The following is a 14,864-nucleotide window of genomic DNA, read 5'->3' as shown; positions in this document are numbered from 1 at the left end:
GTATAAGAGACGCTGATGGGTGCTTGAATAGCTTGTTCTAAATACAGCAACTGTTGACAATGCTGTGTTTTAACTCTGGAATAAAACAGTTCTGATAAATCATGACTGAAAAATCAAAATGCACCAAGACATAAACCATTTTATAAGATCAGTTATCTATTTCTTGAAGGACAGCTTTGCCTGCTCTTTTGCTATAACATAGCCATTATTTTTTTCTCTGTGTAGTTAATTTTTCCAGCACTCAGAGACTCGTATACAAAGTGTGCTATATCATGTTGCCAGAGTTACATGCTTATAAGTGGACCCCCCTTGCTGCCACTGTAGTATAACCAGAGGGGAAAGTAGGTGCTCTTACAAGGAGAGTTGAAGGTTCTGAAGTTTAGAGGTGAGATTGAATGGGCTTTATACAGAGGGAGGTCTCTGCACTTAGAGACACTCGCAGCCCAATCCTACTGCGGCATTACATTGCTATTCTGGCAATGCAACACACTTTTTGGCTGTCACAAATGTGACATACTAGAGCATGTGACCTGGCTGCCACCATAAGCAGCAATTGACCAGTTCTGCGCACCAGCAGATTGGGGACACCTGCCAGCACTGGTAAGTGGGCATAGGTGGTTTCAGGGAGGTGGGGAGGAGCAGAATGGTGTGCGTTTGGGCAGAACAGGGAGGTGATGGGGCGGGGAGGAGGACAGATTGGGCCCAGGAAAAGGGTGGGTTTGGTGGCAGCGGTGCCCTCCAAATCCTAACCCTCTGCTAGGCTGATACACCTTCACTGGTCCATCTAGACTTATGACAGCTATATAGCTGGTGCAGGTCCAAGTAGACCTGCTGTGGTCTTGGAGGCTTATCTCCAGGTAAGCGTACAAATGTTCCCATACCCAGAGGAGACCTCCAGGCCTGCCACCCTGCAGGATACAGTGCATACTCCATTGGCACTGCTGCATTGCTTGGGATGGGCTAGGATAGGATTGGACTATCAGAGAGTCTGGATAATTCATTTAAAAAACTCTCCCTTCTGAGGTATCCCTTCATTTATGAATGAGAGAATGATATACCAAGGGAGTAAAGGATGTTGAGCCTGATAGTAAGCAAGCCCAAGTACTTGTTGGGGAAGGGTTTTAACTCTTCATACCATTTTCCCACCAAAAATTTCTCCTTTTTGGTGGAAAAATCCTACAAATAGCTGCTTTAGAGGGATTTGGGGCAGAAAAAAAGGCGGAGACAGAAAAGTTAAAACCCTTTTCCATCCTCACTGCAGGATCTATTCTAGTTAGAAAACACACAAGAGATGAAGACACGTTTTTAATGTCTTGTCTAGTTTGGTACATAATTTTCATAGATCAACTATCCCAACTGTCTTCGCATCATCGCCATGGGTATCACCTGCTTGTGCTATTGATAACTCTGTCCTGTTGCTCTAAATTTTACAAAGAATTTTGTTTAGTCTTATGCTTTTCTCCTTATTCTCCCTCCTTTATTCTATATAGCCTTTGCCAGAAGTATGAACCTTTAAATTATCTTGAGACCATGGGATATGGTGGGCTAACTAGTAGTATTCTTACAGTTGATTAATCTCTAAGTTTTGTGAGGTCCTCACTATCTGTCTTGTAGCACCTGTGTAATAAGTATCTGAATAGATGATGCTAAGCTCTTTTAAAGTAAATGTCTTGCAGATGAAAGCATTGTTAGATAAATGAAACTTTTGGAGTGGCATCTGTGCTTCCCGTTAGGTAGCAATTTACTTACCCTATGCAGTCCCATGGAGTAGAAAACAAATTTGGCTGTGATCCTAAATACGCACAATGTCAGCAAAACAAAGTTGCTCCGGAGGTGCCAATGTACTTTAGATCTTGTATCCAATTATTAACATCTTGTTATTTGACACATGTTGGCTCTATGGCTTTTTATTTGCCTCTTAAATAGAATGTACAAAAATGATGCGTATTAGAAATATGGGACAGCAGGTAGATGTATCATTCCCACACCCCCTTCCCACATGTAAATTGACACAGCTTCCCAGTGCTGGTGCTGAAACAAATAGCAGATGTGCTACACTGGAGCATGTATTTGAGGTATGTTTATAGCATGTTCAATTTCACAAGGAAAAGTCTATTGTCAGTAAGGTGATGATTCATCTTCTGTGAAGTAATATTGGAAGGAAAGTGCTAATACTGAAGTGTCCTTGCTTCACAGCTGTGACTTGCCCTAGTATTGAGACTCTGCTCTCAGAACATGTTGTCTGGAGACTGATTTCTGGGTCGGTGAATGAGTTTGGAGCACAAGTCATGCTGAGCTGCAGCCCTGGCTATTATTTAGAGGGTCAGAGACTCATGCTGTGTAAAACTAATGGAACGTGGAGTGATACTGATGAGAGACCAACGTGTAAGGGTAAGAAACATTTACTTACAAAAGGTTCAGCTCTGTCCAAAGATATCTCTTCTGCTGATTGCTAACATTCAGGTGCATTTAGGATGCTAAAATTTGATAGTAACTTTCCTGAAATATTTGGATCACAATCTATCAGTAGCAATGCAACCTTCTTTCAGATGAGCATAATTTGTGCAAGAGCATGGTAAAAATATATTAAAATTTATTACATGTAAAAGTGTTCACTTTGTTCATGAATTTCAATCAAACTGATAGATTGATATTAATATCTCTAGCAGCCTATTTTTTTTACAAAGTAAATTATTTATTTGTTCTTATCGAGAGCCATTGATGTGTGTTACTGCATTCACAGATGTCCAGTGCACATAGACTTCCATATCCAGTTCAGTCTAGGGGCCAATTTCATAAACACAGAAGAAGACATGTATTCAGTTGTTTCCTTAATTGAAATGAATGAAAAAAAAAAAAACTCTTGAGGTTGTGACAAGTCCATTGGTGCTTCGCATCCAGAAGATAGCACTGGATCATGGGAATTGTTATCCTACATGTGATGGAATGCATATAGTTCATTAAATGAATGATTTGTCCATTCTCAAAAGTTCTTATCCAAAGCACTTTGTGTATTAATTGTTCATATTACAGATTAAATGAATTGTGAATTATACTCATCAATCACATTCAGGTTTAATTAGATGAACAAGCAAACAAGTTAATCACGGATTAACTGAATACCTGAATAATCTAGATCAATCAAACATGAGCTGAACAGTCTGTTTGATCTTGGAAAATTAAATTTCATTAAATATTTAAGGTTGTTAAACTATTCATTACAATGTCCCTGAAACACAAAGTGGTAAAATCACTACAGATTCTTATTAGATACATAAGCACAGAATGCTGTAATTACATATGGCATCCAAAGAACTAGACAACTAGTTCCATACATCCAAAAGGGCTTTGGATTTGTGGTCCTCCTATAATACATGGCAAACAGCTTGTGCAACTAAGGGGAATTTCAATATCAGCTTAAGATGAAGCGAGGCCTGTCCATGTGGCTAATTGTGCATCTCTGCTACTCCATCTCAACACTTCCCTCTGTTCTGTGCCTCCTCTTCCACTCCATTCCTGTTTTCAGTTTCACATTCATGGAGAAGAAGGTGGAGTGATGGAGTCAGCTAGCAGACTGCCAGATAAGGGGAGGGGCTGCATTTTATACACTATCTCAGGAGCCAAGAGAACTTGGGCTGAATTGGGCAATTTTAACTTTGCTGGTAATGTGGCACCTGCAGGTGAGGTTGTGTTTTGCCAAATTCCTGTTCTAAACTTGGCCTAGAGAACTTAATAATAATAATAATAAAACTTTATTTTTATCCCACCCTTCTCCCTAATGGGACCCACTTCAAGCTAATTAGCCCCTCCTGGCCCAAGCAGAGCTAGCTCTAGCAGTGTATAAACCTACTGCTGAACCCCGCACCAGCGGAAAGGTGACTAGTAGGTGGCTTGCCTGTAGAGCTGCAGGGTCCCACCTCCCTTTTCTCCAAGCAGCAGTTCTTCTAGGTATAGCAGTGCCACCTCAGCTCTCCACCACTCAGCAGTCTGTTTGGTTAGTCCATTAGCTAGTTCATCAGTCAGTGTGCCAATTCGTTGTCCATCCGTCAGTCAGTGTGTCAGTTCGTTGCCTGTTTGCCAGTCTGTCAGTCAGTGTGCTAGTTTGTTAATCCATTAGCCAGTTCATGTTGTTCGTCAGCAAGCTGGTAAGTCAGTTAGCCTGAAAGTCTGTCAATAAGCTAGCAAGCCTCCATTCTCTCTCCAACTACAACCCACAAACTCTCCCTTCTCAGGTGCTGCTTATATCCTGTAATGACCTGGCTGCCTCTAATGGCTGCTGCTGTGCAGTACACTCACTGCTAATTAGAGCTCTGGGGTTAACCCTCGCTTTCCTGGCTGACCTTCAGCAAGGGCCACTGCTAGCACCACACCATCTCCTTGAAAATCTTCCGCGATTCCAGCAGAGTCTGTCTACTATTCAAAGAAAACAAAGTCTAAAGTACCCTCAGCCATGTCTGAAATAACTGTTAGTCCTAACCTCAGAGCCCACATGGACTAAAAACTGCAGTTTGAAAATCATTACAAACTGCAATACCGTAACTTTTATCAATCAAAGAAAGTTGTAAACCTTGCGAAAAAAGGAGTGATGGTAACTTAGAGCAAGATGTCTAGCTGTTGTCAACCCTTAAATCTGATATAAAATTTTAACCTACATGAAATTCTGAAACAGTAAAATAATTGCCCTCCGTTGGTTCTCAGTCATGTTGACAGAGAGATGAGAAAAGAACTTTCTGCGCTCACTTGTTTGTACACCATGCAGGTCATACCTTTCCACCACAGACAGCCCAATCCTAACCTGCACTGGAACACCCCAATCCTAACCTCTGCTGTACTCCCACACCCAAAAATGCCCCATCCTGCCTCCATTCCACCCTTCCACGCTCTGTGCCACCTGGTGCAAACTTACTTTGTCCAGCTGGATCTGGCCTGGAGGAGCCTGCACAACCTTACATTGGCCCAGCCACTCCTGAGTTGGTGCAGATGTGCCTTATGGCACATTTGCAACACTTGTGAGCTGGCATAGGGGGCCTCCGCCAACTCAAACCAACATCCAGATTGCACAGTTAGTAGTTTATTTCCTATATTTATTTCCCTGTTTAGTACATTACTAAGCCCATTTTTTAAACTGCCATAACTTTATATACCATTACTTTTTGATTAATGCAAAGTTTCATAAATTAATGCATAAAATTATTCTTAAGGGACATTTTATACACATATAGTCTTTGTTTGCAGTGTATTAAATTCATTGGAACTTAGATGGGACTGGATAGTCTTTATTGAATAGTTTGGTGCTCTTTTAAGGTAATGAAGTAGAATGGTTCACATGAGTTCCTCAGTTTCTTTAGTAAACTGCTGCTCAGAGTTAGTCAGAGGATGGCAACTTGGAATTCCTTGGACCACCTATGTCTTTTTTATGTTGACTCTTTTCTTCTTTTACCAAGCACTTCAGCAGAGATAGAGAAAAGCAAGTGACATCTGGATTATGCTCTCTGGAACTGCAGTTTATCAAGTGGCAGGCCTGGAGGGGAGCAGGGGGAAAAAGCACCCGGTCTCAATTTCACCACGCCCATGCTGCAGCCTCCATCCACCATGCCACACCGCCTGACCATCAGAGATCTTCTGTGGGCAGGCGAAGCCCTGCATGGCACTCTGCAGCACACAAAAAGCCTTCTGAGGCTTCTAGCGCAATCTTAAAGGGTACTTCTGGTTTCGTCAGGACACTGGAATGGCACCAGAAACCTCAGAAGGCTTTTTGAGTGTTGGGGAGCGTCGCACAAGACCTTGTTATGTCTGGGGGGGCATGATGCGGGTGGCGGCATGTTGCAAAGCTGCACCCCAGTGCACCAAGGGGGCAGGTCCGTTATTGAGTTCATCAAACATGAACCATTGTCTTTCTTCCACACATATTAAGTGGTTATGCTTAGTGATGGAGCATACCCTATGCATACAGAAGGCTCCACTACAATCACTGATTTCTCCAGGTCAGGCTAGGAAAGTCAATTGTCTGGAAACCTGGAAAGCTGCTAGTGTAGACAGTACTGAGCTAGATGGACCAATGGTCTGATTCAGTAGAAGGCAGCTTCCTAAATACGAGCTTCCTAAATTCCTCGTATATTGGTGCTGGCTCAGCGTGTGGTTGGTCTGTGGAACTCATTGCCGCAGGATGTGGTGATGGCATCTGGCCTAGATGCCTTTAAAAGGGGATTGGAAATTTTCTGGAGGAAAAATCCATTATGGGTTACAGGTCATGATGTGTATGTGCAACCTCCTGATTTTAGAAATGGGCTGTGTCAGAATGCCAGATGCAAGGGAGGGCACCAGGATGCAGGTCTCTTGTAATCTGGTGTGCTCCCTGGGGCATTTGATGGGCTGCTGTGAAATACAGGAAGCTGGACTAGATGGGTCTATGGCCTGATCCAGTGAGGGTGCCTATCTGTATCAGCTTCCCAGAGTCACAAAATGTCACTTTAAGAGTCTCTTGCTGCTACCATTTTGTAAGCAATGTATTTTCTCTTCTCAGTTATCTCCTGTGGAAGTCTTCCATCTCCACCAAATGGTAATAAGATTGGTACTCTGACTGTATATGGAGCCACAGCAATCTTTACCTGTAACACGGGATACACCCTCGTCGGTTCTCATGTGCGAGAATGCTTAGCAAATGGACTTTGGAGTGGCACTGAAACACAATGTCTTGGTAAATACCTATAAAGCATCTTTATCGAAGTTGTCCTTGGAAAGGAACATGTCATACAATGAATATGATATTAGGGGTTTTTGGGGGGGAGGGGTTGTTTGTTTTTAGGAAATTATATTCCAGTACATTCCAAAAAGGTAATTTGTTTGTACCTTTCATTGTATTGCTTGTTTGTACTACAACTGGAGAAACTGAGATTCTGAGTGCACATGAAGGGTAATGTCTATAAATGAGTTGGTGTTTGATGGAGGTGGTTTATCTATTGATTACTCAAGCATCTGATAATTCAGAGTAATTATCATTTTGAGTCTCATTTTGGGTTTAAACTCCCATCACAGCTTGTCTGTTGTGACCTTCTCTTATGAGAAAGAAACTTTCTGAATTGGTATTTTAAGATGCTAGGAAATAACTATTCTGTGGGAAAATAATGGGCTTTCATCCCTGCAGTATTCAGCTCCTGAAAATCATAAGAAATTTTCCACAGATATGAACCTTAGGTCTAGTTATGTCTTATTTCTAGTGCCAGAAATGAAATTATGGTCGGCATTAAGGAGTTCTTATCTCAAACAATTTCTTTCAGTTCCTTCTCGACATCATCTTCAAGTTGTTAAATACTTAGACATGACAAGACTATAGCTGCACGTACTGTTGGGAGCTTGCCCCTCATGGGAAGCTGGTGGGCCCATAACTCGCTATTGTTCCCATGGCTTACTAGAAAGTGGAGAGCAGTTGCATCATCCCCTCCCACTCTTAGAGAGTAGGTACAAAGAAGCTTAAGTTGCTGCTGAGGTCTTTGGTTGCAAATCTTCCTCAATCCCACTGGCTGAGGGACTTTATTTTAGGCCCCTGTAATGACAGAGAAAGCCCATTGTCTGTTGAAGAGGGTGGAGAAGGAAAAGTTGCCACCCAAGTTGAGGGATGCTCACATGGGTTAGCCCTAACCCTAACCCATGACTCCAGCACTGGCCAATGCCTTTATTTTTATAACTTACATCATTATAAAGCAGCTCCTTCTGTTTGTATATAACTCAGGTGTCTTGAATTATGCCCTCATATCATTCCTAAGCCCCCATTTTGTTATTTGATTGCCATGTTAACTTTCCTGTGGATAACAGTGTACAGATGGACCAGTGGTTTGACTCAGCAGAAGATAGCTCCGTATTCGCATTTAAGTCTCAGTGCAGATGGAATTGTCTGACCATGGTTAGGAGACTGGTCAGAGTTACATCCACATCAAGCATCAAAGAAAAAGAAGCCTGTGTTCTCCCTGAGTTTAGAGCAGTGATGGATGTTAGATAGTTAAGACCCAAGTACTGAGAGAAGTGTGTTTCTTAATTAATTACTTCTATCACAAAGCTGGAATCTTCTAAAATCAATATTAATGTTGCCACAGCCTTTAGTATGTGCATATGGATCCCTTTAAAAACATAAGTTGTGTCACTTTAAATGTTCATTCCCAGTTTCATCTTCACAAATTAGTAACGTGTCGCAGCCATAAGGATAGATTTTTGAGGCTTCCCTCATTGTTCCCTCTGCTTCTGTTTTAATATTTTTTTGCTGAGAAATTAATTGCAGTTGTCACTCATTTGGACTCAAATGTGTAGATTGCTAAGTGGTTGTTAAGGTTTCAATGCTGAATAATTTCACAAAGAAGAAAAGTTAAGCGTGTTCAAGTGCGGTGCCTGTTTTGTACATTAGTACAAAACGGATATGCAAGACGGATATACAAAACGGATGTACAAGACGGATATGCAACAAGATGCTGCATTCTCTCAACCCTCAATTGGCCCAAACAGGCCTGCATCATCTCCTTGTGTTCAGCTGTCTTTTTTTTCCCCAAACTGACTTCTCAACATTCCATGTCTGCTCACGGCTGATTGGATATTTTCCCCTTTTCTTTTACTTTGCATATGTATCTACTTTCTAACTTGGAATTCCCCTGAGTATGTAGAAACCACGATCCTGTCCGTGGGTGTCATTGTTTTGAGCACAAACCAAGCTGTCTTTTGGTACTGCCAAGTATATGCATGCATCTCAGGGATGTATCATTTTTTAAAAGAATGGTACTAATATGCGTGAGTTCAGGAATTCTGTAAGTGAATTGATCAGCTTTTAAGTTGAAAACATTATGTGAAATCCCATCCACTATTAGCAACCTGTAAATGCCACCAAAATCAGTGGACCTATTCCACACAAATCTACACTTATTGCTTTAATCAGTTGGCATCCATTTCCATCAGTAACATAGCAGGTGCTGCAATGTGCCATGTGAGCCGCCCTTCCCTCTAGCTGTCAGAGCCATTCCAGGCAGCAACAGCAACATGCAGGCACTGCTGAAATTTTATCTGGAATTTGTTTTTATTATCCCAGTCAAAAATAAACAAAAGTCTTCATAAATGAATGCAAGTGTGCACCACATGTCTCATACAAGGAGCCGCTAATAGAACCACACATATTTCTGGAAGAAAGCTGGACTATATGGCTGAAGAGACTCGCATGTAGCTTCCATCTTCTGTGAATGTTCATCTTTTGCTCTGTAGGTCCTCTCTTCCTTGTGTTTCACACACAGAGAAAACCAACAGAGCAAAAAAAACAAAACTGAATTCTGGTTTACCTAGAGAATGCTAAGGAGATTTCTGATCTATTAGGAGAAATTTAATAACAAAGGTTATGCTGATCGCACAATGTAAGCAGCGAGATCAGGGTTTGTTTGACCCAACCTGAAACACAAGAGTCTCCTCCCCTGTGGGGGGATTGGAGGAGGGCTGGGAGCTGGGTGGTCTCAGAGGGCTTTTAGGGCACCAGCACCCAACCCTCTTCCTCCTTTGCACGTGGGCACAATATTGACAAAGGTTAACGAAGGTTAATTAACAAAGGTTAATTCTAGTTCATTTGTTCCCACTCTCTTACTAATGCATATATGTGCTTTGATGAAACACTGCAAAACAATATTGATGTGATCATTTGTATGATTGTGTTCAGATTATTTTTGTGTGATGTTTTACCAATGCACTTTTTGTGGCCCAGATTGTATGATCTTCATAGACACCTTGTCAGTGATTGTAAGGAGGCTGATGCCGCAGTAGTTCTTGCATTCTCGACTGTCACCTTTCTTCAGGATTGGGATAATAATGGCTTGTTTCCATGCGAATGGGATGCATTCCAAGAACCAGATGCATGTCAGGAGGATGTGGAGCCGTTGCAGCAGAATGTCTCCCCCAGCTTTGGTCATTTTGGCAGTGATTTCGTCCACTCTGGGCACCTTTCCATTCTTCAATGACATTACAGCACTCTCTACTTCATCAGTTATTGGTTTACCATTGAGGAATGGGTTCTCAGGCAGGTCGATGAGTGGTGGTTCTGATGGTGGGCTCAGGAAAGGGTGGGGTTATATAGTTGGAAGAATTCTTTCCACCACTGCAGCCATTCACCAGGGGAGTTCACAAACGTGCCATCCACTTTCTTCGTATTGTCATTGGTCGACTTAGTTTTACCATTAAGCCTTGTGAGAGTCTTATACAGAATTCGGTACTCGAAACTGCACAGAGAAAGTTGTTAACAATATTTAACCGTAGTTAACAATATTTAACAGAAAGCATTTAAAAAGCATTCAGAATCATTTTTAATCCTTCAGTGGAGGATTACTAATGGTTCCCAGGCAATCTGGAGCTCCAAAACCTGATGAGAGTTTTGGAAACATCTTCTACCAGTATCCAGTATTTCTGGATCTTCTACCAGTATTTCAGCTGTCTATCCTATTTCTTATTCTCAATTTTCACCACACTCTGTTAGTCACTTCACTAACTTTAGTATGCCATATTTTCATGCTGTCCCTGTAAATTCCCTTATCCCCTATTACACAGGCCTACAAAATAAAACCTTTAGTTACCAAGGATGTTTGAACAATTTAGGATATTTTTGGTGTGCTGAATCAAAAAATGGCATAGGTTTTGCCCTATTTGCTCTAGTTTTTGGGAGGAGGTGTGGCATAGCCACTTTATATGCTAATTTAAGCAAATTCCTCATAAGCTTCCTCACAAGGAAGCTTCTTGAATCAGCATATAAAACCAATGCCATTTTTGGTTTCAAACCAATTCCTTTTTGGATTCAGCCCAAATATACCCAAGAATAGGTCTAACTTTTAAGACAGCAAAATGGGTGTAGACCTGTGGTATTATTATCCATTTTGGTAGAGCCATCCATGGTGCTTTAGAATAGAAGACAGTTTCCTCTTATAAGGGGTTTAAAATCCAAAGATAGACACAAACGACAAAGGAGAGGAAAGGAAGGTAGTGCCAAGGTAAAATGACATCTAGGCTAAAAAAAATAATGGTTTTCAGTTGTGAGTTTATTTATTTATTTATTTATTTATTTATAGAATTTATATCCCACCTTTCTATCCCGCTAAAGGGTTATGGAATGTTACCATACTGTTAGAATGAATAGCCTGTGGACCTTCATGAATAGCCTGTGGAGATGCACTATTGTGTCCCAGCCTTGAAGACTGTCCAATTTCTCTGTTGAAAAGAGAAATATTGATATGTGGCTGAAGCTTAAGCCTAGCACAGTGTATAAAAACTGTACTGACCCAACTTTGAACCAGTTCATCACTTTTTTTTTAAGTTCCTGAAAGCATAGTTTATAAAAATGGACTGCTTAACAGCATCTTTAATATACTTAGGGGCTAACTTGGCTTGATTGGAAGATTACATATATTTGGTGTTTTATTGCCTTGTGCCTTTGGTTCATGGCCTGTTACGGTGTTTAATTTAACCAGATTGAGAAAGACAGGAAATCATTAAATCCACCAAGTAATGTGACCTGTTAGTGAAATGAATTGCATGGAACCTGCAGAAGGCTGTTAAATTTTCGGTCAGATAGAAATAATTATTTCATGTTCAAGCTCATCCTTCTCAGGAAGTCAGAAATCTCCTATGTTTTAATAACTCAAGCTTCATTTATACCCATTTCACTTCATTCCCCCTCCCCATATTCTTGGCTGCCTGAATGAAAAATTCAGTACAGAAATGTCTAGATTTGGACTGACTAAGAAGTAACAAGAACTGTATCCTGTTTCAGTATAGTATCCTGTACATCAGTGGTTCTCAACATTGTTTCACTTGCATACCCCTTGGCATCCCATTTCCATAAATTGTATCCCTCATATTAGCAAAATGTAATTAATATAGTTGTTGTTTTTCAGATTTATGTTTTCAACTACTGATCTGTATCTGATAATACACAATTTGATGACCAAAAACTAGCAGTTGCTGGGGCTTTCTTAGCCAGCTAGCTGCCTTCCTTCCTGCCTTGCCAGCCCCACAAGGCATTCTAATACAGACCTGCCTTTTCCTGCCATTATTCAATTCTTTTTCGAATTACCACTAAAAGTCCTAGCAAGTACCCCTGGGGGAACACATACCTCAGGTTGGGAACCACGGCTGTACATGATTGTTAAACATGCGTGTATACAATGTGACCCTTGTCACCTACACTCCCTCCTGCCCAGATCGGTGCCTTGCTGAAGGACCACAGCCTTGAGAGTCAGATAGTGCTCAAAGCTTTATGTTTTATTTTTAAAAATGTTTAACTCACTTTTCTCAAAGTCAATTCAAGATACACCTCCTATAGAGACATGTACACATTTCTCTCAGTTGATTCACAAGTTCTGTAAAGGGCACCTAGACAATTACTGTGCACAATTGCAGAACAACCTTAGAGTCTGATCTTAAAGTGCAAAGAATCAAGCCAAACTTTTTATTCAATAAATGCAAAAGTACACATTAGTTGGAAGAAAAAGTATTGTAAATAAAGGATTAATGAACTGATAGCAAAGTTTTTCAGCTTGACAGACATGTCTCATGGCGTGAAGAGGATTTACAGCAGTCTTTTTTATTTTACAATATTCTTACTGACGATTAGCTTCTATATAATTTTTCATATCTGCATCTCCCATTTTGTGTGTTCTTTTCTTCTAGCTGGACACTGTGGTTCTCCAGATCCGATTGTAAATGGCCACATTAGTGGAGATGGTTTCAGTTATCGTGACACTGTGGTGTACCAATGTAATCCTGGTTTTCGACTTGTTGGTACCTCTGTTCGGATATGCTTACAAGATCATAAGTGGTCTGGGCAAACACCAGTTTGTGTCTGTAAGTAACACCTTCTACCATATTCTGTTCTTTTTTGATCTAAGCAACAAGAAGGCTGTCAGCAAGCTGTTTTGATGGTAAACAGTAATAAGCAGTAGTTCAGTGCTATGCACAACAGTTTTGAAACTCAGAAACAAACATTGACACAGCAGTGCTCATGGTAATGGCAGCTCATTGGTGTTGGGCCTGGAAGTGATTCCACCTCTTTGGTAAAATGATATCCTGAAGTCTGGATCCTAAAGCCTGTTCCTCTGCTCTCCTGAAATACTAGCATAGCATGTGATTGAACTGCTGAGTATTGTATTTATTATTAGAATGTTCAGAACACCGAAAGGCAGGCAATGCTTGGACCATTTGAGCAAGCTACCTTGAGTAAATGCTGTATAAGTGTTATGACTAAGAGGTAGGATGTCCTCAAATCTCAACTCATTCATTTGCTCCCTTGATAACCTTCCTCCCAACCTATAGACAATAATCCTAACCTACTTTACATGTTTGTTGTTTGAGGCATTGGCATAATTTATACAATTGAGCTAAAACTACTTATCTGAAATGATTAGAATTGCTTTTCACACTATTGGAAAGATTAGATCATGCCACTATAATAATTTTGAATGACATTTTAGACCACAGTATGATCTATACTTACTACCTTATTGTTTTAAAAATGTTCCTCAACTTTATTGATTTTTGTATCTGTTTTATTTATGCCCATGCATAAATAATCATCTAATGAAATGTTAAATTATTACTAATTTTTTTCCTTGTAGACTTTTCAATAACATGTTATGATTTATCTGTGTCTATTTCTCATTGTGCATGTAAACCAGGGGTGCTAATTATTGGTCCTGTTAATGACCATTTTGGAAAACGAATGTTTCCAATATTTGGAAAACGTATCTGGTACAATTTCATGCTGAAGCTTTCAGATGCCTTTGGTGTTTTCCTATGCGTGAATAATTATCTGTGTTAAAATGGTGGGTTTTTCCGTACTCATAATTACCATCAAGCTTTATTAGTCAAAGGGTATTGATTTTCTGCTCTTACACTGTTTAAAATCAAAGCTGAATATTCCTCAGATGAATAATAATATCTAATTAGGAGATGCCATCTTCTTGTTTGCAAGTGATACTTGGAAAAGACACTGGGTCTTACGAACACCTGAACTATGGACTTTCATGTGTGCAGTCTGTTGTGGTGCTTTTGTGCAGGCAAGAAACAGCGCTGCACAGCAAGAGCCTGCTCATGTATATTGCAACTTCTGGCCAAACTTCCGGAATGGAATCAGTATGTATCTTGGGGACATACAGCCCAATCATCACTAAATTTCCCTGTGCCAATGTAGCAGCACCAGCGTGGGTTATACTGCATCTTGCAGAGGAATTTCAGCTGCTGGAGGTCTCAGGATAAGCCCCAGCAGCTTCAGTGGATCAACTCGAACCTGCGTCAGCAATATCACTGGTACAAGTCCACGTTGACCTGTGTTGGTGGATCAGGCTCGAGAAGGGGGCAATCCCACCTCCTCCAGGCCCTCCACCCCCATCACAACCTCCCCTGTCCTGTTCTTCTCTCCACTCTTTTCCCAACCCTATGCCGAACTTACCTGCTCTGGTGCTGGTGTGCTGGGAGTGCTGGTGATAGTGGGAAGGCTCCAGCATTCCTGCCAGCGTGCCTAACTTTACACTGTCATACAGTGCTTTTGCAACAGCGCAAAGTCTTGGTGCCCCAGCAGAGAGCACATGTTCTCCGGTGTGTCACTTGGATAAGATTGGAACCGTAGTATAATTATCCTGAGCTAGAATATTTGAACATATCAAATCACATTTTTATGTATTTGTACTTTTCCTTTTTCAATCAAGCAGATCTAGTTTTTAGAGAGAAAGAGATTATGTATAGTTTCCCAGTTTTCCTTTGGAAACGGGCATCTCATTTGTTAACTAAGATTGCAATCATATAGCACTTTCTTGGGAGTTGGTTGCAATGACCTCAATGGGAGTTACTTCTGAATAGGCATG

The 14,864-nt window shown here is 40.8% G+C and overlaps 1 protein-coding gene across 1 annotated transcript in view; it reads left to right on the top strand.

The window, feature by feature from the left end:
- Positions 1–14,864, top strand: part of CSMD1 (CUB and Sushi multiple domains 1) — a 947,002-nt gene that overhangs the window by 868,258 nt on the left and 63,880 nt on the right. Inside the window, exons 51-53 of the mRNA XM_066622693.1 lie at positions 2,197–2,391; positions 6,524–6,697; positions 12,676–12,849. Of these exons, the coding sequence (XP_066478790.1) occupies positions 2,197–2,391; positions 6,524–6,697; positions 12,676–12,849 (543 nt within the window). The remainder of the gene's footprint in view (positions 1–2,196; positions 2,392–6,523; positions 6,698–12,675; positions 12,850–14,864) is intronic.

The sequence above is a fragment of the Tiliqua scincoides genome, chromosome 1, assembly GCF_035046505.1.
Source record: "Tiliqua scincoides isolate rTilSci1 chromosome 1, rTilSci1.hap2, whole genome shotgun sequence".
In the NCBI taxonomy this organism is placed as follows: Eukaryota; Metazoa; Chordata; class Lepidosauria; order Squamata; family Scincidae; genus Tiliqua; species Tiliqua scincoides.
The sequence above is the reverse complement of the archived record's forward strand: the minus strand, read 5'-3'. Positions and strand labels throughout refer to the sequence as shown.